The 23,563-nt window shown below is 46.8% G+C and overlaps 1 protein-coding gene across 1 annotated transcript; it reads left to right on the top strand.

Moving 5' to 3' along the window:
* The first annotated feature begins 8,902 nt into the window (after window positions 1-8,902).
* LOC123448617 (acyl carrier protein 2, mitochondrial-like) lies at window positions 8,903-22,829 on the top strand. The gene is made up of 2 exons (XM_045125568.1): window positions 8,903-9,225; window positions 22,450-22,829. Exons 1-2 carry the CDS (start codon window positions 8,998-9,000, stop codon window positions 22,624-22,626), a joined length of 405 nt encoding a protein of 134 aa, XP_044981503.1. The 5' UTR covers window positions 8,903-8,997; the 3' UTR covers window positions 22,627-22,829.
* The last annotated feature ends 734 nt before the right edge of the window (window positions 22,830-23,563 follow it).

Genomic DNA, 23,563 nt, shown 5'->3' with positions numbered 1-23,563 from the left:
CAAGTTCTACCACCCTCCCACTCAATTCTTTCGAGAGAAACCTTTCCTCGAGAAAGGATCCGTTTCTAGAAACAAACACTTTGCTTTCGGATCTGAGATAGGAGATGTACCCAACTGTTTTGGATATCCTATGAAGATGCATTTATCCGCTTTGGGTTCGAGCTTATCAGACTGAAACTTTTTCACATAAGTGTCGAAGCCCCAAACTTTCAAGAAACGACACTTTAGATTTCTCTAAACCTCAGTCTATACTGTGTCATCTCAACGGAAATACGCGGTGCCTATTTAAAGTGAATGTGGTTTTTTCTAATGCATAACCCATAAACGATAGTGGTAATTCGATAAGAGACATCATAGCATGCACCATACCAAATAGTGCGTGGCTATGACGTTCAGACACATCATCACACTATGATGTTCCAGGTGGCATGAACTGCGAAACAATTTCCACATTGTCTTAACTGCGTACCAAAACTCGTAACTCAAATATTCATTTCTATGATCATATCGTAGATAGTTTATCCTCTTGTTACGACGAACTTCACTCCGAAACAGAATTGAACTTTTCAATATTTCAGACTTGTGATTCATTAAGTAAATACTCTTGTATCTACTCAAATCGTCATTGAAGTAAGAACATAATGATATCCACTGCGTGCCTCAGCACCCATTGGACTGCATACATCAAAATGTATCACTTCCAACAAGTTACTATCTTGTTTCATCTCAATGAAAACAAGGCCTTGCTCATGTGGTATGATTTTCATGTCACTAGTGATTCAAAATCAAGTGAGTATAAAGATCCATCAGCATGGAGCCTCTTCATGTAATTTATACCAACATGACTCAAGTGGCAGTGCCACAAGTAAGTAGTACTATCATCATTACCTCGTATCTTTTGGCACCAATATCATGAACATGTGTAACACTACGATCGAGATTCAATAAACCATTGAAGATAATTATTCAAGCAAATAGAGTAACCATTATTCTCTTTAAATGAATAATCGTATTGCAATAAACATGATCCAATCATGTTCATGCTTAACGCAAGCACCAAATAACAATTATTTAGGTTTAACACCAATCCCGATGGTAGAGGGAGCGTGCGACGTTTGATCATATCAACCTTGGAAAAACTTCCAACACGTATCGTCACCTCGCCTTTAGCTAGTCTCCGTTTATGTCGTAGCTTTCATTTCGTGTTACTAATCACTTAGCAACCGAACCGGTATCCAATACCCTCGTGCTACTAGGAGTACTAGTAAAGTACACATCAACATCATGTATATCAAATATACTTCTTTCGACTTTTGCCAGCCTTCTTATCTACCAAGTATCTAGAGTTGCTCCGCCCCAGTGACCGTTCCCCTCATAACAGAAGCACTTAATCCCGAGCTTGGGTTTAATCTGGGGTCTCTTCATTAGTGCAGCAACTGCTTTGCCGTTTCACGAAGTATTCCTTCTAGCCCTTGCCTTTCTCGAAACTTAGTGGTTTTACTAACCATCAACTATTGATGATCCTTCTTGATTACTACTTTTGCAGTGTCAAACATCGCGAATCGCTCAAGGATCATTGTATCTATCCTTGATATGTTATAGTTCATCACGAAGCTCTCACAGCTTGGTGGCAGTGACTTTGGAGAACCATCACTATCTTATCTGGAAGATCAACTCCCACTTGATTCAAGTGATTGTCGCACTCAGATAATCTGAGCACACGCTCAACGATTGAGCTTTTCTCCTTTACTTCATGGACAAAGAATCTTGTCGGAGGTCTCATACCTCTTAACAAGGGCACAAGCAAGAAATCACAATTTCATCTCTTTAGAACATCTCTTATGTTCCGTGACGTTTCAAAATGTCTTCGGCGCCTTGCTTCTAAGCCATTAAGTATTTTGTACTGAACTATCGTGTAGTCATCAGAAACGTGTATGTCGGATGTTCACAACATCTACACACGACGCTCGAGGTGCAGCACACCGAGTGGTGCATTAAGGACATAAGCGTTCTGCGCACCGACGAGGACAATCCTCGGCTTTACACACTCAGTCTGCAAAGTTTGCTACTATCAACTTTCAACTAAATTTTCTCTAGGAACATATAAAAACAGTAGAGCTATAGCGCAAGCTACATCGTAATTCGCAAAGACCATTAGACTATATTCATGACAATTAGTTCAATTAATCATATTACTTAAGAACTCCCAGTCAAAAAGTACATCTCTCTAGTCATTTGAGTGGTACATGATCCAAATCCACGTGAGTCGAGAATAGTTTCAGTGGTAAGCATCTCTATGCTAATCATATCAACTATACGATTCATGCTCGACCTTTCGGTCTCATGTGTTTCGAGGCCATGTCTACACATGCTAGGCTCGTCAAGCTTAACCCGAGTGTTCTGCGTGTGCAACTGTTTTGCACCCGTTGTATGTGAACGTTGAGTCTATCACACCCGATCATCACGTGGTGTCTCGAAACGAAGAACTGTCGCAACGGTGCACAGTCGGGGAGAACACAATTTCGTCTTGAAATTTTAGTGAGAGATCACCTCATAATGCTACCGTCGTTCTAAGCAAGATAAGGTGCATACAGGATTAACATCACATTCAATTCATAAGTGACATGATATGGCCACCATCATGTGCTTCTTGATCTCCATCACCAAAGCACCGGCACGATCTTCTTGTCACCGGCGTCACACCATGATCTCCATCATCATGATCTCCATCAACGTGTCGCCATCGGGGTTGTCGTGCTACTCATGCTATTACTACTAAAGCTACGTCCTAGCAATATAGTAAACGCATCTGCAAGCACAAACGTTAGTTTAAAGACAACCCTATGGCTCCTACCAGTTGCCGTACCATCGACATGCAAGTCGATATTAACTATTACAACATGATCATCTCATACATCCAATATATCACATCACATCGTTGGCTATATCACATCACAAGCATACCCTGCAAAAACAAGTTAGACGTCCTCTAATTGTTGTTGCATTTTTACGTGGTGACCATGGGTATCTAGTAGGATCGCATCTTACTTACGCAAACACCACAACGGAGATATATGAATTGCTATTTAACCTCATCCAAGGACCTCCTCGGTCAAATCCGATTCAACTAAAGTTGGAGAAACCGACACTCGCCGGTCATCTTTGAGCAACGGAGTTACTCGTAGCGATGAAACCAGTCTCTCGTAAGCGTACGAGTAATGTCGGTCCGAGCCGCTTAGATCCAACAATACCGCGGAATCAAGAAAAGACTAAGGAGGGCAGAAAAATGCACATCACCGCCCACAAAAACTTTTGTGTTCTACTCGGGATTACATCTACGCATGAACCTAGCTCATGATGCCACTGTTGGGGAACGTCGCATGGGAAACAAAAAATTTCCTACGCGCACGAAGACCTATCATGGTGATGTCCATCTACGAGAGGGGATTTCCAATCTACGTACCCTTGTAGATCGCACAGCAGAAGCGTTATGAAACGCGGTTGATGCAGTGGAACGTCCTCATGTCCCTCGATCCGCCCCGCGAACCGTCCTGCGATCCATCCCACGATCCGCTCCGATCTAGTGCCGAACGGACGGCACCTCCGCGTTCAGCACACGTACAGCTCGACGATGATCTCAGCCTTCTTGATCCAGCAAGAGAGATGGAGAGGTAGATGAGTTCTCCGGAAGCGTGATGGCGCTCCGGAGGTTGGTGGTGATCTAATCTCAGCAGGGCTCCGCCCCGAGCTCCGCAGAAACGCGATCTAGAGGTAAAATCGTGGAGGTATGTGGTCGGGCTGCCGTGGCAAAAGTTGTCTCAAATCAGCCCTAAAACCCCACTATATATAGGAGGGAGGAAGGGGAGGAGGCAGCCTCAAAACCTAAAGGTTTGGCCGAAATTGGAGGTGGAGGAGTCCTACTCCAATCCTACTTCGAGTAGGATTCCACCTTCCCACTTGGAAACTCTTTCCACCTTGTGTTTTTTCCTTCTCAAACCTTATGGGCCTTAGTGGGAACTTATTCCAGCCCACTAGGGGCTGGTTTATCTCTTCCCATAGCTCATGAGACCCCTTGGGGCATGACACCCCTCCTGATGGTCCCCGGCACCCTCCCGACACTCCCAGTACATTACCGATGAGCCCGAAACTTTTCCGGTAATGCATGAAAACCTCTAGGTAACCAAATGAGGTCATCCTATATATCAATCTTCGTTTCCGGACCATTTCGGGAACCCTCGTGACATCCCTGATCTCATCCGGGACTCCAAACAACATTCGGTAACCAACCATATAACTCAAATACGCATAAAACAACGTCAAACCTTAAGTGTGCAGACCATGCGGGTTCGAGAACTATGTAGACATGACCCGAGAGACTCCTCGGTCAATATCCAATAGTGGGACCTGGATGCCCATATTGGATCCTACATATTCTACGAAGATCTTATCGTTTGAACCTCAGTGCCAAGGATTAATATAATCCCGTATGTCATTCCCTTTGTCCTTCGGTATGTTACTTGTCTGAGATTCGATCGTCAGTATCCGCATACCTATTTCAATCTCGTTTACCGGCAAGTCTCTTTACTCGTTCCGTAATACAAGATCCCGCAACTTACACTAAGTCACATTGCTTGCAAGGCTTATGTGTGATGTTGTATTACCGAGTGGGCCCCGAGATACCTCTCCGTCGTACGGAGTGACAAATCCCAGTCTTGATCCATACTAACTCAACGAACACCTTCGGAGATACCTGTAGAGCATCTTTATAGTCACCCAGTTACGTTGCGACGTTTGATACACACAAAGCATTCCTCCGGTGTCAGTGAGTTATATGATCTCATGGTCATAGGAACAAATACTTGACACGCAGAAAACAGTAGCAACAAAATGACACGAGCAACATGCTACGTCTATTAGTTTGGGTCTAGTCCATCACATGATTCTCCTAATGATGTGATCCCGTTATCAAGTGACAACACTTGCCCATGGTCAGGAAACCTTGACCATCTTTGATCAACGAGCTAGTCAACTAGAGGCTTACTAGGGACAGTGTTTTGTCTATGTATCCACACATGCACTATGTTTCCAATCAATACAATTATAGCATGGATGATAAACGATTATCATGAACAAAGAAATATAATAATAACTGATTTATTATTGCCTCTAGGGCATATTTCCAACAGCAACGTGGAAACTTTGTTTAACACTGGTTCTAGATAATTGAAGTTAACTTAATTAAAATATGCCAACTGTGTGCGTAACCGTGACTGTCTCTTTCGTGAGTTCCTTCTCCGATCGAGGACACGGTGGGGTTATGTCTGACGTAGGTAGGTGTTCAGGATCATTCATTTTATCATCAGTAGTTCACGTACGCTATGCGTAGATCATCCCCCATCTTATTTCTTGTACTCGTAAGTTTAGCCACCAAATATATGCTTAGCCGCTGCTGCAACCTCACCACTTAACCATGCCTCAGCCATTAAGCTTGGCTAGTCTTGATACCTTTGGAAATGAGATTGTTGAGTCCCCTGTGGCTCACAGATTACTACAACACCAGTTGCAGGTACAGGTAAAGGTTACTTGACGCGAGCGCATTGATTGTTCATTTGGAGTTGCTTCTTCTTCTTCTTCATCATCGATCTAGGATGGGTTCCAGGCCGACAGCCTGGGATAGCAAGGATGGACGTCGTTCTTCTTTTATCGTTTGTTTTCATCCGTAGTCGGACCCTGTTCTTCTTCATGATGATTATGTATTGTACTGCTGTGACTCTGATGTAGCTTGTGGCGAGTGTAAGCCAATTCTATATATATCTCTTCTTTTCAGTACATGTACTTGTAACGATATCCATTCTTGCGACACGACGAGATGCGCTTCTATCCCTGACGAGGACTTCGTGCCAAATTGAGGATAGGGTCGCATCTTGGGCATGGCAGGCAGGGTCATTTTCCCAAGTCTCATCCTCAGGGCAAGCGACATACGGACCGAGGTACCCTGGTTTCCACTGGGCCGACACCCCTTTATCCAGGCTGAGCAGGGAAACAAACTCATGAGAGGAATCGGGATCAGAGTTCTCTACGACACCGGAGGCGACGAGAGGCGATAAACACTAACAAGATGCTTTCCTGGCACAAACCTAGTAGTTATTTGTCTTGCTAATCTTGGGTGAACTGATGATACTGATGCTCCAAGACCAAGAGTTTTCACAGTCAAAGCTGCTGAAGCTACTCCCTCCCATGAATCACAGCTTTCTCGACGCACTGCTTGAACACCATGGAGCAAGATAGAGAAAAAACTCCTATCCTGGTTGATCGAGCTGAACCCACCCACCGTCAGGCCATGTTACTAGGGAGTTTTTTTAGACAAACTAGGGAGTTTAGTTTTTTCTTTTTTCTTTGAGAAACTAAGAAGTTTAATGTTACTAGTATAGTGCCCATGCTTTGCTACGAAACCATAAGGCACACACATTTCAATTGTAAGAGTAATGAATAACACTAAACAATTGTTCAAATTATGATTACGTTATCAATTGTTGTTGTTTTTCTTTATATAAAACAATAATAGATGAAATATGTTTAATCATCAAACGATATTATACTGCACACAATAATTTCCTTGGGAAGAATTGATGCTTGATAAAGATATATATCACGAAAAATATCTTGTTGCACTGCTCTTTCGAAATGGTGAAAAACGATTTGAGAATTGAGATACATAGTCATTAGATACTTCATCATTTTACCATTGTATTGTATCTCAATTCTTTTTCCCCCGTCCCGGCAAGTCCATCTCTGACCACGGCGTTCCTCGCCCTAACACCCTGGCCCTCCCCGACGCTGCCTGTTCTGGGCCACGCATGCAGTGGAGGAGCCCTGGGTCATCCGCCCCGATCGCGCGCTCCCCTGTCGCGCCCGACCATCCCCGATTTGAGACCGACACCGCCCGCCGCCGAACGCATGTTCCCTGACGTGGGCGCGCGAGCTCCCCCACCCCTGCCTCGCACTTCTTTGGTGTCGCCCCGTCCTGATTCGGGCCACCGGTGGCCTGCTCCGCCCTGCCCGTGGACGGCCTCACTTCGGCAGTGGAGGTCGAACCCACCGCAATTCTGACCGGCAGCGACAATTTTCGGCATGCAGTGACTTCTTCCAACGTGCGGCGGATTCCAGTGAGTTCTAGGTACATTCCGGTGAGTTCCGCGACGGCGCGTCTCCTCCTATGAGGTTTGACTGGTTTACGGGTTGAACTGTATATTGCCTTCAAAATCATACATATAAGGTTTTCGTATATGGATTTACCGTGCCCCTTAAAAAATTAAGGGTTAAACTAGTTTTACGGGTCTGCTAGACGTCGTTTTTTCCGACCGAAACTGTAAACACCTCGTTTTTACGGGTTTGATCAGTTTATGGGGTGTGCGAGAGATGCTCTTAGCTAGCTTCGTGCGCCCGTCGTGCGACTTGTTGTGGCGCGACAGCAGGGCCGAGGCCGGGTTGCACGGAGTACTTAGAGCATTTATAACCAGACACCTCATATCCATCTCAAACGTCTTGACAAGCCGTTTGATCGGTGACCGGTCACAAGAACACAATTTAACCGAACCCCCTCAAATTCATCTCAAACACGTGGACCGATGAACATCCCTCATATTCATCTTAAATATGAGGACGATATAAGGGCTTGTAGACACCCCCGTACATGTCCAGTCAGTCCGCCATGTAGGACACGATCCCATCTCGGACCATCTTTTCTCTTTTTTATTAATTATTTTTTTCTCTTTTTCTTTTTCATCAATCACGTGCAACTGACCGGACATATAAAAAATATTAAAAGTGCGATTACAGAGACAAAAAATAGGGGTTTAAAACGGACACGCCTAATCAGTGACCAGATGTGTCCGCGGATGTTTGAAGGGCTAGATTTACAAATTCCGACTTTAGAGCTCGAAACGACGGCATAGTGACGGACGGAATGTAGCCGAAATGACGAATGTTGCAAACGTATAGTCAGGCTCTAGCTGTCGCGTTAGAGCTGACGTTATCACCAGAATGGGCAGGTGGAAAGGAGCTAGGACTGTTGGTTCTCGTCACATATACACGAGAGATTAATTAAGAGAAGCAACGCTTGGGGCTTGGAAGACAAGGATGTTTTGGTCGGGTGGGGGCATAGAGAGCTCGTTTTGCTGCATAGCTACAGGAGGGGGCTGTGGGGTCAGTAGGCATATCCTTAAGCCAATGAGAGGAGGTCAGTACAATGTTCTCGTAATTTAATAGAGCTACAGTGGCAGGCATATGGGGTGGGATGGTGGGATGGCTTCCTAGTTCCAACGTTGGTGTGGGTGAACTTACCATCAACTGGAAACTTTCTAATTAAGCCAATGAAAGGAGGTTAATACATTGTTCCCGTAATTTAATAGAGCTACAATGGCGGGCATATTGGGTGGGATGGCTTCCTAGTTCCAACGTTGCTGTGAGTGAACTCACCACCAACTGGAAACTTTATAAGGGCATCTTCAACAGTTTGTTGATTAGCTTGTTGGTAAAATATGCCATGTCATCAGCCAACATCTTAACATACAACTACTTCAATTGGTTGTATCTAGTTTGCCTAATAAGATGTGAGGTAATAAATAAGGTGTTCTCTCATTCTACATTGGAGCTTGTGCAAGGGTGTTGGTTAATTTACATATAACACTATTCTTTTTTATTTATTTATTGCATGACACATCATCAAAAATCCTATGTGTCAAAATTACCAACAACTATCTTAAAATATAGAAGGAGCAGCAGTTTCCACATTCCCAGCATAAGAAGAAAGCCCAACGGCCCAGAGTAGGATACACCGGGAACAAACCTAGAGGCCCAGTTGGGCTAAAACCCTGCGGCTCTCCTCTTCCCCACATCACCCCAGCCCAGAAAACTCTCGCCTCGCCGCCACAACGCGTCACAATTCCTCCGATCTTCTCTGCCCCCTCCCCCGGAGCTAAGCACCCATCCACCCAAATGGCGGCGTCGGCGGCGAGGAACCTTGTGCTACGGCACCTTCGCTTGGCCGCGGTCCCCGCGTCGTCGGTGTCCGTCAGGCTGGCAGCGGCGCTGCAGGGTGTCCTGTCGGGGCGGCGGTGGATGTCGTCGGAGGACGCCAAGGGGTCGTTCCTAGACAAGGAAGAGGTCGCCGAGCGCACCATCAAGGTCGTCAAGAACTTCCAGAAGATCGACAACCTATCCAAGGTCCCCTCCAAGCTCTCCCTTTCTTGCTACCAGTTCCATAGTAGGATCAAATCAACAGCTGCGATGCCCAACGTTCCCTTTTGTATGTCATTTCTTGGATTTTCTTTCTGTTGGAGGAAGCAACATTGATCGCTGTTGTTTGAAATGTTGTACCGCAGTTGGTTAGATAGATCTCCTCGTATTAAGCAATCTAGCTTAGCCGCTTAGGTAGGGCATGTGTATGAGGCCGTTTGTATGGATTTGAGATGGGGAGGAACCACTGGCGGAGCGAATGCCGGAGCAATCATTACGTTAGTGGTTTCAGATTGTCAGTTCGATTACATAACGCCTTTTTATTAGTGCGTTCTTGTGAACACTATGCCAGAACACCTTTTAAAAGGAAAAGTCTTTGGATCAACCGATGGATCTCGCGAAAACGTCCACCACATCATATGCTCAACACGTGTCCCAGAACCACTTCTTCTTAAGCATTCCTCCCGTGCCAAGCTCATCTCTCCCGACCGCCTTCTTCTTATCTAGTTCTTATCCAGACCGGCCGCCGTCTCGCCTCCACTGCGCTCACCGAGGACGGGGCTGCACGCGGAGGTGGCAGCGGCGCCCATCGAGGAGAGCTCGCCGAAAGATGAGGCATCTCTTCATCTCTGCTTCCTCTCCCTCTCCTCTGTAGCCATTCATCCCCTCTGCAGTTTTCTGCAGCGCGGTCATTGTTTCTGCAACGTGGCTGTTGTTGCAGGAGTTGGAGAAATTGTTTCTGCAACCCGTTTGTTGTTTCAGGAATTGTTTCTGTAACCCGCTGTGGCCGCTGCTGCAGGAAGACGAAGGGAAAAAATTCTGCAACGAAGGGAAAAAATTCTGAAACTCGGCATTTGTTTCAGGAATTAATGGATCTAAAGTTTATTTTTTGCAACAAAGCGATTGTTTCTGCAACTCGAGCGTCGTTTCAAGAATTAAGTCCACGAGCGGATCGAACGGCTACGCGCGAGATCGAACGGCTGTCGAGGTGGTGAATGTTTATTAAATATCCATCGGTGGATGCGTAGCAGCTCCCTTTTAGAAATCTGGTGATTACTGTTTTGAGTTAATTGTTCACTGCGCCTCCTATTTTGAGTTGAGTTGTACAAAAAAACTAGCTACTCAGGCATAGGTCTTCTCTACACATGTTATTTTTAGGATTTTGATAACCAGCGAACGTTCGCTGGGAGAGGGTGGCAAATCGAACGGTTTTCCATGGTAGTTTACGTTGTCCGTGCATAGCAATTTTTTGTAGCAAGCATGGCAAATCCGCCCAGTTCAGTTTTTTGCCAGGATTTGCTGTGCTTGCTGAAGGAATTTGCCATCCTCAAGTTAACATAAATTGCCATGAAAAACATTTGTTTTGCTAATTGCTATGCCCTCCCAGGGAACATCAACACAATAGTTCTTTTTCCTGTTTTGATGCGCGGTAGTTTATCTTTTGTACAAAGATTGCCTATACATGGTGGCTGGTGTTCTATGTGAACTAAGTCGAACTTGGTCATGTAAAGTGATTGGATTTTTGTAGAATTAGGGGGGAGAGGGGTGGCGGCTGGGATAGAGAGCTAGCATGGTGTTGTATTCTATTGGGGTTAAGGTTTCTTGTACAGAGGCAGTACATATATAGGCTGCTGGGTTACATGGGCCATAGAGCGCGCGCACACACACATGAGAGGGGTGACGACTGTGATAGAGAGCTGGCCTGGTGTTGTATTCTATTGGGGTTAAGATTTCCTGTACAGGGGGCAGTACATATATAGGCTGCTGGGTTACATGGGCCACATGGGCCATAGCGCGCGCACACACACACACACATTGAAGCAAAGAGAGGGCACATCCCAACATTCCCGATCAAGAGGCATGATAGATATTTATCATGCCCATCTTGTCACAAGCAAGATTGCTCTCCCTGGTTTCCGAACCTTTTGTTAGACAATCGGCGACTTGTTGTCCAGAGCTCACATGAGTTATCTTGATGATTCCTGCATCCAGTTTCTCTTTGATAAAGAATCTGTCTATCTCGACATCTTTTGTTCTGTCATGCTGCACTGGATTATTAGCAATGCTGATGGCATAATTGTTGTCACACCACACATTCAGAGGTTCTTGTCTAAGCACCTTCAGCTTAAGCAGAAGGCCCCTTACCCACACCATCTCACTTAGGTCTTGAGACATTACCCTATACTCAGCTTCTGCAGTTGATTTTGACACCATCGGTTGTTTTTTGCTCTTCAGTGATACTAAATTTCCACCAATAAACACACAATAGCCAGAGGTCGATCGTCTATCATCAAGACAGCTAGCCCAATCAGCATCACTATAACCGTATTCAAAATTGCAAATGGCCATTACTCTTGAATGAGAGTCCCATATAGGGCTCCCCTTTAGATACCTCAGGATTCTATAGACTGCATCAAGATATCCACTTCTGGGGTCATGCATATATCTACTTACTACACTTACTGCATATGCAATGTTCAGAAAAACGGAAAGCGTAAGCGAAGCGGAAGGCCACAACTTAGAGCAATGGACGCTTAAGCGCAGCTTAACCGCACTTAAGCGTTTTTTGAAATTGGCTAAAATTTGATAGATTTTGAATAATATACACAGGAAAATAGGAAACATGGCACATGTGTAATTGAATAGCCATCTAAAATACAGTTTACACCATAGCGAATACACATTAAGTTCACATGGCAAGCAAAATTGAAAGTGCGTTATATCGACTAGAGGGAGGGGGGTGAATAGGAGATTTTTAAAATTTCATCACTGAGGAAATTCCTTTTGAGGAAATTCCTCACTGATGACTAACTTACAGCGGAAACAATAAAGGATCAGAAGTGCAAAATTTCACAACATCAGTTTTTCATAGTGAGGAATGTGAAAACAGATTGCACAGTGAGCAGACACGCAGAAAACATATGAGAATTAACTAGCGTGAAGAATTTGGGATTGAGTAATTTCAGAGAAAGTCTTCAGCAAATTCTTCAAACAGTAGCAGTGAAAGTCATCAACACATAATCTGAGGAAAGTAAGGAGTTGAGGAATTGGAACCCGTTTCACAGCGAAGACAGTAGTTGATGACCCAGTTCCAACTGCTGTGACAGTCGTACATCTGGTTTGGAGCGGTTTGGTATTGAAACCAAAGGACACACAGTCCCTACTGTGTTCTCCTTGGGCTAAGAACACACAGTCCTCGCCCAACACTCGTGGTAAGTCTTCAGGGCAGACTTCCAAACCCTCACAAACTTGGTCACCCGGCGATCCACAATTGACTGCTGGAAAGCTCTAGACCATGACGCATAACCGTCTGGAGGATGCACAGTCCTCAAAGGTAAAAGGTTTCAGATGCATACAAAAACAACTTCTTCAGTGATGCTCAATCACTATGTTTGGTTTGTGGTGTCGCTGTATGGGATATTTCCTCATTGATGAATTACTCTCGATGACTTTGAGGAATTGGGTTGCTCTTATGACAAGTGTCAGTTTCTAACGGAGCAGCCGACCAGATAATGGTTGTGGGGGGCGGCTATTTATAGCTTGTGAGCATCTCGACATGATTTGACACTAATGCCCTTAAATAATATGACTGTTGGTGTGGATAAGACCAATGACTTGGCGTGGCTATCGAAACGGTCGGAACCCTCAACTGTGAGAGTCCTCATGTCACTCGTATTCCTCACTTTGAGGCTTTTGGTAGAATTAGGCTTGGGTTGAGCATCATGAGGAAATTCATTCCAAAGTTAAAGACTAACTCTTAAGTTTCTCCCTTACAACTCATTACATAAAAACTTCAGAAGAGCCAAGAGTTTGTAACTTAAATATATTTCATAAGCCCTAAAATATTCAGCTTAAAGACTAACTCTTAAGTTTTTCCCCTTTTGTCATCAAGTGATAAAAAGGGACAAACTGAGAATTAACGCCCGTGAAGACTTCACTTCTTGGCGGCTGATGAAGAGGCGTGATGCTTCTTGGGAGTAGTCTTCTTCCTTGGACCGGTAGCAGTGTCGAGCTGTTCTTCATCAGTTTCAGCAGTGCGGAATGAAGAAAAGGAACTGTCTTCAAGGTCTCTAACTGGAATGGGCCTGAACTTCTTCGGAGGCCACTGCTGTTCTTCAAAGTCCATTTTTTCAAGCTCTGTATGAGTCTTCAGATGTGCAAGTGTTGCGATCAAAAACCTCATGCAGATAATGATGGTTAAGCTTCACAGAGTTCTGTGTTTCAGTGAGTGTTTTTCACAATGGCGCCAAACTGGCGTTTGACCCACTTGTGATTGCGATCCACCTTCTGGTGAAGACTGAGGATGAGCTCTCTTGTATTCATCACGCGAGGAGGAACGGGGCTTGCCGGGCGAGTCTCAGTATCATCTCATGAAGAATAAGCTTCTGACTCTCTAAACTGGCCATCAAGGGGCTTACTGCCTTCATCAATCACTGACTTGCCTTTTTCTTCAACCGGCTCGAAAGTCTTCTTGTTGACCCGGATAGGAGGCATATAACCAACATGGTTTTGGAAATCAGCGTGAAAGTTGATGCCTGTCCGTGTCCTGATGAATCTCATGATCCATGATCCATGGGGCATATATCTTGTGATCAAATGGACACATAACATTGTCGGCCAAAGTCCTGAAGAAGAAAATCATGGATGTTGATAGGAATACCATGGATGATGTTGAAGAGGATATTCTTTATGATGGCTACGACATCTTCTTCATCATCATGGCCTTTGATCGGCGCGAGCACACTGCAGAGGATTATGTAGACAAACCTTGGTGTATATTTGAGCTTGTGGACGAGGAAGGTTTTTTTCGATGATTGTCCTTCAGCCAAAGGCTTCATGAGGACTTCCATCATCCTGTTGGGCAGCTCACGCTCACCGTAAGTTTCACAGACTTCTCTGAGGGAATTGATACAGACAGTTCACGGAGGAGCTCAGTAGCAGGACCCTTGTAGTGAGTGTTTTGTGTCATCCAGTCAAGCACCCAGGTGTTAATGTCTTCAGTGTCGCCAAATATGTGAAGAGTGGCATAAAACTGAAGAATGAGCTCACTGTTCCAATCAGAGATGTCGGAGCACATTGGCAGCAGACCAGCGTCATGGAGTATATTGAGGACTGGAGCTAGGCACGATATTGCTTCAAGTTCAACGTGAATAATATGCCTGTGCTGGAATATCTTGTTTCTTCCACACAACACAGAGGCATAGTAATTCAGCTGTGTCCTCGTCCAAAACTTTAGATGCCTCATTTGAGCCTTGTCATAGGGATTCTCTCCAATGAAGTACATGCGTTCTTCAAATAAATTCTCCTTTTGAAACTGTGGTCGCTTGGAGAATGGTTGACGCTGAACTGGCTGAAGATTTTGCTGAGGAACAGGAGGGGAGACAACAATTGCAGTCTCGGGGTTGAGCACGACGAAGGCATTGTCTTGATCAGGTGCATTTTACTCAGCATTGTCCTTAGGGTGAGGAATTTCATTAGCTGGGGCTTCATGCTGAGGAACTTGCTCTGGCTAGGCATCAGACTGAGGAATAGATTCATCTTGCTGAGGTGGAGGAGTTGGGTCAGCCTGTTCCTCATCTTGAGGATTTTGCTCAGGACTTTGAATTTTATCAGCATGAGGAATTTCACTTTGCTCTTCCTCAGCTGGCTTGGTGACAGATGCAGTTTTATCAGCTGGTGCAGCTGATCCTTGTCTAGTGTCTTTCTGAGAAATGTAGGGCTGAGGACTGTCGTCAATACGAATTTCTTCGTCAGTGTGTTCCTCAGATGCGGTATCCTTTATTTTATCATATGTCCCTTTCGCTTGGTCATCAAGAATGACCATTTCATAAGACGGAGCGACATTGAGGGTACATGGTCCAGTGGAGCATTATCTTCAAGCGCTTTGAGGCGCTTGACCTCTGTTTCTTCTTCTGTTGAGGAGACCTTTCTCTTTTTAGCTTCCTTCTCAGCAGCCTTGATTTTCTTCACGTCTGATGCAGACGGAGTCATCTTCTTCACCTTTGAAGCTTTTGGTGAAGGGTTCTCTCGACCGATTCTTCAGCTGGCTTTGAGAACCAGCTGGAGCAGAGTTATTAGCTTGCTTTAATGAAGCAGCTGGGTCAGGGGCAGTCTCATCAGCTGCAGCAGGTTCATCAGCTGGATTTTCCATGGTGATTTCTTCAATAGTCGGTACATCCACACGGATTTCTTGGGGTATTTTCCTCAGCCTGAGGAGATTCATCAGCTGGTTCTTCAATTAAGGGCTGTGGAGTTGGTGCTGGAGGTGCAGCCTTCTTGTTGTAGTCATCAACAGCTTTAGTGGGTAGCTTGATGAAATTGCTCTTGAGACCCTGACGATCTGACAGCTTGGAGTACTTATTAGTCAAATTCTTCAACTCAGCCTGTGTTGACACCAGTGCATCAGGCGTCAAGCTGAGGAGATTCTGCTTGAGTAATTTCTCCTTTTTAAGCTTCACAACTTTGGCCTGCTTGGCTTGCTGTTTTTTCCACTTGGCTTCATTGATGAATGTGGCCATCATGTGGCTGATACCAGGGGAAAGTTTCAAATCATCAAGCGGAGTGTTTGGGTCCTCATACCAGATGTTTATGTAGTCTAGGAGGACCTTGGGTCCATGGCCAGAGGAATCATGCTTCCTGATGCTTGAGCTACCCTTTCCTGCTTGTTTCTGATTATCGCTTGTAGGGTTTGATCATCATATTCATCACTGCTCTCTGATGCAGACGGGACTGTGATGATTTTGCTGGGGCTTGGCAGAGTTGCTCTTTTAGCAGACACTTGAGTCTTCACAGGAGGTGGTGAAGACTTCGGGCGCTTGAGGTGGAGTTGATGCGCTCGAAGCTCGTTGAAGATGATGGCTACGTGCTGCAGGTGCTCTACCCAAGAGGAACTGTAGATGAGAATATCATCAAAGAAAACGAGCACAAACCGTCGCAAGTAGGGCCGGAGTACGTCGTCCATCAAGGCCTGGAATCTCGCCGGTGCATTGGAGAGACCGAAGGGCTTCACCAAAAACTCGAAGTGTCCGTGACGGGTGCGAAAGGCCGTCTTCGTGATGTCGTCCGGGTGCATCCGAACCTGATGATAGCCAGAACGCAAGTCAAGCTTAGTGAAGAAGCGTGCCCCGTGAAGCTCGTTCAGGAGCTCCTCCACGACCGGTATAGGAAATTTGTCCTTCGACGTCTTGGCATTGAGAGCACGGTAATCGATGTAGAAATGCCACGAGCCGTCTGGCTTGCGAACAAGGAGCACTGGTGCGGAGAACGGCGAAGTAGAAATCCGTATGATGCCCAAGGCGAGCATAAGCGCGCATTGCCGTTTGAGCTCGTCCTTCTGCAGCTGGGGGTAGCGGTATGGCCGTAAGGCGACGGGTGCCTTCCCCGGGAGAAGGTGAATGCGATGGTCGTAGACCCGGGTGGGCGGAAGACCCTGAGGCTCGTCAAAAAGGTCGCTGTGCTGCTGCAGGAAAGGAGCCAACAGGGGCGGTTCGGAGTCTGCGATGGCGGTCGATAACTGGGAGGGAACTGCTGGAGAAGTGCCACCCTCGCCCTTCCATTGCACTCCGCAAGAAGTTGACGCCGAGGATGAAGTCGAAGCAGCCCAAGTTGATGCCTACGCACGTGATTGCGAAGTCCTCGTCGCCGATGAGGATGGGAACCTGCCGCGCAATTCCGTGGCAGCGAAGACGGTCAACGTTAGCCACGGTAACTCGGAGCTTCTCGCCGCCCGTCGGCTGGAAGGCCAGGTGACACATAGTAGACTCGGGCAGGAAGTTGTGTGTAGAGCGCGTGTCCAGGAGAGCTAGGAGGCGCTCCCCATTAACCGTCACTGGCAGCAGCATCATTTTCTCTGCTCATATGCCAGCAAGGGCATGGAGGGAGACCACGAGGAGGTGGCTAAGGCCGGGGCAGTCGCCTCGGCAGGCTCGGGGGGAGCTATATCATCCTCGACGTAGTCGTCCGCCTCCAGGTAGAAGAGGCGCGGGCAGACGTGACCTGGCACGTAGGGCTCGTCGCAGTTGAAACATAACCCCTGTCGGCGACGCTAGAGTTGTTCGGCCGGGGTTAGCCGGCGGAACGGTCGAGCCGCTGCCGTGTCGGGTGTTCCTGTCGTCGGTTGGGCCGGCCGGCTGGGTGTAGACATGGTCGGCCGAGGTGCCCGGGTCGGGAACGCCTGCTGCATGGCCACCGCCCGTTGCTCGAACGCGCGGGCATAGTACATGGCCGTCTGGAGCTCCTGCGGTCCCCGCATCTCGACGTCCACGTGGATGTTGTCGGGAAGGCTGCCGACAAAGGGTTGAGACGCCAGGAGCGTGGCAGGCCCGTGCTTGGAAATGGTTGGCAAAATCCTGCACCGTGGAGAGGAACGGAAGGCATTCGAGTTCCGCCAACCGGCTACCGCGGACGGGTGAACCGAACCGGAGGCAGAGGTCGCGGAAGCGTTCCCACGGCGTCATCCTGCCCTCGTCCTGTTCGAGGGCGTAGTACCACGTCTGGGCGGTGCCGCGAAGGTGGTACGAGGCGATCCAGGTGCGGTCGGACGCGAGCGTGTGTTTCCCCTTGAAGAACTTGTCGCACTGGTTGAGCCAATTCAGGGTGTCTCCGGATCAGTTGTAGGTGGCGGCTTGGAGAAACGCGGCGGGTGGTGGCCGTAGCCTGCGGCCATTGATGGCTCCGCAGTGCGGAGCATTGTTGATGACGGGACCGGGAGGGCGGGCTGCAGTGTCCCGCCGTGGAACAAGGGTCCGTCCACGCTGGCGTAGGGGCCCGCCGTCCCCGAGGAACCCGTGAGTGGCCTGGCCGGCTGCACCGCGGCTGGCGGCGGAAAGGAGGGCTGACTCGGCCTGGCCGTGTAGACCGGCTCGGTGAGCCAAGCCGGCAGCGGAAACGGTGACGGAGGAAACCGCACCGTCTGGATGGGTGTGCCCGGAAGTGGCGGCGGCCCGCTTGACAGCGAGGTGGTCCCCTGGTGCGGCGCGACCGAGAGGAACGGGTGCGGCGCGGCCGAGAGGAACGGAGGCGGCGCCACGGTGGGGAAGAACGTAGCAGCCTGCTGCTGCGCGTAAGGCCCCGCGAGGAGTCATCTCCGCGGGGGAGAGGACGAGGCCGGCCGAGATCGTCGGGGGCTAGGCGGTCGCGGCAGGTGGTCCGGCCAGGACCGGCGCGGCGGTCGAGGAGGCCAGCGGAAGGCTGGGGGTGGGTGGGGGTGTCGACATGGTCGATCCCGGTCTAGTTGATACCAAATTGGTAGGAACTCGGTGCCTACCAGGTCGATCTCTCAGGAATTGATATGGGTGTGGGGAGGGCTGACGAGGTGGAGGAAGTGGGCGACGGCGCCCGCGCCGTGGTTGAGAGAGAGAGAGAGTTCGGCTACTAGGGTTAGGGCACCGGCTCCTTCTAGGAGCCGATCAAAATAGATTGATCTTGCTTAATTCCAAAAGGTGTCCTCTACATGAGTATATATAACTTCTCTAGGCTAGCAAATATAATAAACTGGGCTAAGCCCCTAATACTATAAGATAACTGGGCCTTCTCCGGTTGTAATGTAAACCGGTCATAACATAATCAATACCATAGATTTGGCTATACCCTCTAGCAACTAGTCTTGCCTTGTATTGCTCAACCTTACCCTCAGGATTCTGCTTGACTGTGAAGATCCACTTACTACTGATTGCCTTCTTCCCTTTTGGAAGATTCACTAGCTCCCATGTTTTGTTCTTCCTCGGAGCCTCCAACTCATCCCTCATGGCTTCACACCACTTTGGATCTTGTCTTGCTTCTTTCTAGTCTTTAGGAACAACCATGGCTTGAGTGATGCAACAAATGCTCTAAATGAAGGAAATAGGGCTTCATAGGTGACATAATTACTGATGTCATGCTCAACATTGCCCTTGCTCAACGTTTTCTTTGCTACTTTTTTCTTGAGAGCAATTGGCTGGTTAGTTGATGCTTCTTTAGTACTTAAATTCTCATATGACTCCACTTCAGATGAGCTTCATGTTGCTTGAATTTCTTCTGATTGCCCCCCCTGTTCCATAGTTTCTTTTGATCGCTCCCCCTGCATTTGTTCGTCCATAACTCTCTTCCTTCTTGTATTCACCTGAGGATTCCTTTCCTCATTTGGTCTCTGCCACCTCTGCCCCATCAACTACAACTGGAAGGAAGGATCCCACTATTTTTGGGGGTGGTATTGCCTGCTCCTTGCCGCCATTGGAGCTGCACTCCCCCTCTTGACCACCCTGCATAGGTTGTGGGTGGTCAAGTTTTTCGAATAAAGTGTTGATATCTGTCTTCTCACCATAGAAAGGCCAGATTCTCGAAAGATGACATCCATACTTACAAATGTACGCCTTTTAGCAGGACTCTCAACATTTATGGCCTCGCTGCCTCGCAGGATATCCAAGAAATATGCATTTTGCAGCTCGTGGATCCAGCTTCCCGCTGCTGGTCTGTGATCTATGACGAAGCAAGTGCACCCAAATAACTCCGGAGAACTGAGAATTTATTCTCCCCAAATAGCATCTCACAGGGGGACTTCATACCAAGCATTTTTGAAGGCATCCCATTGATCAGGAATGTTGCAGTCATGACAGCTTCATTCCATAAGAATTTTGGCACATTCATGGTGAACGCAAGTGATCGGGCCACTTCTAGAATGTGTTGGTCCTTTCTTTCCGCAACACCATTCTGAGGGGTATTTCGACATGATGTTTGGTGCATTATGCCTTGTACTGACAGAAAACCTCCAAATTGCTTGTTTACAAATTCAGTTCCATTGTCAGATCTGATCACCTGCACATGCACATTAAATTGGTTTTTCACATAGGCATAAAACTCTTGAAAACATTGGAATACCTCGTCTTTATGTCGCATGAGGTACACCTAAGTCATGCGAGTGTGGTAGTTTATAAATGTCACAAAATATTTTAATCCAATGATAACGACAGGACATGTCCACACATCAGAGTGAATCAATGTAAGCAGGGATATACTCCTTAGCCCCTTGCTCAAATATGAGATTCTTGTGTGCTTTGCATATTCACATGCATCACACATAAGCTTACTCTTGTCTACTCCACGCATTACATCAGGAAACACCTTGCTCATCTTATCAAAAGCCATATGCTGCCCCATGCGACAGTGCTGGATCATCGCCATTGTCTCACTTCCTCTAACTAGTACATCCAAAACATGGCTAGCACCAGACCTAGACACTTCACTATTCATATACCACAATCCACTACGCCTCGTTCCTGTCCCAAGTTCCCTTCCAGTCATCCTCTCCTGAATCAAACATATTTTTCTTATCAAGAGTTACTCGGCAATCTATCTGATCAATCAAAGCACTTAGAGAAAGCAAGTTCACAGGAAAAGCTGGAACATGTAATACATCAGATAATTTAATAGTGGGTGTACATTGAATTGATCCAACTCCTTTAGTCGGTTATGAGGTGCCATCAGCAGCAACATGCTTGGATGCTCCAGAATCTAATATCCAATCTGGAAGGAAATCATGTGTGGATATAGATGCATCTGCAAAATTACCTTCTCCTGTGTAGACAAAGTGGGCAAAGTTCCCAAAGGTAAGGTGTTGTCCTCCTGGCTTCTACTCTTCTACTCCCCTTGAGAGGCTGTTGACGTCCCTTCTTCTTGTGTTGCCAAGTTAGCCAAGTTTGCCTTGAAGCCACCGGGATAATTCGACCCCCTGGAGTTACCTCTGCCTCTAACTCCCCGGTATCCTCCTCGGCTATAACCTCTTCCCCTACCACGTATTTCTCTGCATTGTGCGGTGTAATTGAGGCTTATGTGACCTTTCTCTCCACAGTTGAAGCAGTCTCTTATCTCCTTCAATTCAGACATTGTAAATGCTGAGCGAGATGCATTCATTTCTCCAGTCTTGGTCAACTTCAACCTGACCTCCTCCTGTGCCATTGCTGCAATCGCCTCCTCAAGTAAGGGAAGCTTTGGCTGATGAAACAACCCAGCACGCCTCCCTTCAAATTCTGAGTTAAGTCCCTACAAGAATTTCATCACTCTTCTATGCTCTACACACTTCTTAGTAGCAACTATACATTCTGAATGTGGTAACTCCAGTGGATCATAGTGTGGCCTAAGTCAGCCCACAAATGCTGCAATTCTGCTACATACTCCATCACCGACTTATCCCCTTGTTTTAGCTCATTCACTCTATCCTCAATTTGCGCCATAATCATTATGTTCCCTTTCCCGGAGTACACTGTTTCCTGGGTTTCCATACCTCTGCTGCATGGGGAAGATTCTCCATGACTGCTGCAGTGGATGGAGTCAAAGAGTTCAGCAGCCATGCCACCACCAAAGAGTCGATGATGCTCCACTTCTTCCACTCTTCACTTGCCCTGTTCTCCGCATCGACTTCCCCTTTGACATAGCCTTCCAGCCCTTCTAGACCAGCTTAGGTATTTCGTGACCCCTTCCGTCTTGATTTCATTTGGCATCAATTCTATTTTCTGGATCACCTCAGGCTGAGGAACAAGAGCACCTGGAGAAGGCACACCCTCTGCTTTGACGGTGAGGAACTCAGCTAGCTTCTCCAACGCCTTTGCCAACCCCTGGTTGTCCCCCATCTTTCCAAGCTTGAATGACACCACTAGCAACCTCCAGCAACAACTGCTCCCCACTTTCAACCTCTATACTATCTCCTCCATTCAGATATGTGATTCCACCTCCTTCTTCCCCACAAGCCTTCTCCTTTCAGACAATCGCCAGCAAGCACCACCAGCCAACCACCATCACCACTGCTGGGAATCCAAGCTCTGATTAGGGGGGAGAGGGGTGGCGGCTGGGATAGAGAGCTGAGCTGGCCTGGTGTTGTATTTCTATTGGGGTTACATGGGCCATAGCAGCACACACACACACACACACTGAAGCACAGAGAAGGCACAGCCCAACAATTTCTATAATCTTTAATACTGCATGTGCATGGGCAAAAAATCTACTGTAGAAAGCATTAGCTGTTCATTGTAATTAAATGAAAATGGCCTTAGCTGCATTATTTCCTTATCTTTCATTTTTATATTCAAACGAATAATATGTTTCACTACACATAGTAAATTAGCAAAAAAACCTTTGGGCATGGTGATTTGTTTTTGTTTTGCTTTGGTTGGGTGGACTGAATTGCAGAGTGGTTTAGCTCCTTGCGAAATCATTAATCGGTTTCTTTGCATTGTCGTGTAGGTGAAAGCAGATGCCCACTTCAAGGATGATCTTGGCCTGGACAGTTTGGATGCAGTGGAGGTTGTGATGTCCTTGGAAGAGGAATTTGGCTTTGAGATACCTGATAATGAAGCTGACAAAATTGACTCCATCAAAGCTGCAGTGGACTTCATCGCTTCGCACCCCAAAGCCAAATGAGCAAAGGACTGGTGCTATGCTGTAGTTGTTAGTGTTTACCGCCATGAAGCTCGTGTTCATACAGTTCCTCTGCACGCTATCTGTTTCTGGGGTTGTGCGCCATGTTCAATTTCGAGCACCGCCTTATCCGAATAATATGTTTGATATGAGAACACGTATTCCTGTATGGAGTTTTCGCTAGTTATTGAATATCTGTCCCCTGAGTCTCCAGTTGTTTTGAAGACCGAGTTGCGATTTTGACTGTATGTGGCCAACTAAAGTTTTTTTTTTTGGGCGATTCAAGAGCTATATTGATCATCAAACAAGATTACAGATTTTCATGATACAATCAACAAGAAAACAGGAACATAATTAATCCACATACACCTACGCCGGGACGAGTTGGTTTGCTTGGCAGTTGGCACAGAGGTGTGCAAGCTCATTAGCTTCCCTGTCCCCTAGGCACAAATATGAGCTGGGAAGGCTCCAGGTTCCCATTTAGCTCTTAGCTTCATGAAGAGTTGCCTATTTCTGAGCGATAAAAATTACTCCCCCTGTCTTAAAATAAGTGATTCAAAAATGATTCAGTTTTATATTAATTTTAGTATAAAGTAAATCACTTATTTTGGGGACTGAGGCCGGAGGAAGTATTTGAGTTCCACATCATGTTTGCTCCACGATTTCGGCTGAAGCTCTGCCACTGTCCACATGGTTACAATTTGTTATGCATCTGTTTCTAGAATCACACAACGCAGACCAAGATCCACATGCAAGCTGCGCAGCATCTCTGACCGCAATAGCTTCCATCGCTGTTGCACTCGCCACGGTGTCATACCACAGCGCTTGGGCTCGTAGCAGCTTGCCTTTATGGTCACGAATTATTGCTGCCCTGGTACTTCTCAGCCTAGAAAACTGCATCGACATTCATCTTCACTAGAAGGATTGGACGCGATTTGCC

The sequence above is a fragment of the Hordeum vulgare genome, chromosome 4H (genome assembly GCF_904849725.1).
Source record: "Hordeum vulgare subsp. vulgare chromosome 4H, MorexV3_pseudomolecules_assembly, whole genome shotgun sequence".
NCBI lineage: Eukaryota > Viridiplantae > Streptophyta > Magnoliopsida > Poales > Poaceae > Hordeum > Hordeum vulgare.
Note: the sequence above shows the minus strand (reverse complement) of the source record. Positions and strands in the feature narration are given on the sequence as shown.

What these genes read in the sequence shown, in the direction of transcription:
- LOC123448617 (XM_045125568.1), top strand. Translation starts at nt 8,998, where the DNA reads ATGGCGGCGTCGGCGGCGAGGAACCTTGTGCTACGGCACCTTCGCTTG. An exon ending in AGATCGACAACCTATCCAAG is followed by an intron (nt 9,226 to 22,449) that starts GTCCCCTCCAAG and finishes ATTGTCGTGTAG; the next exon opens with GTGAAAGCAGATGCCCACTT.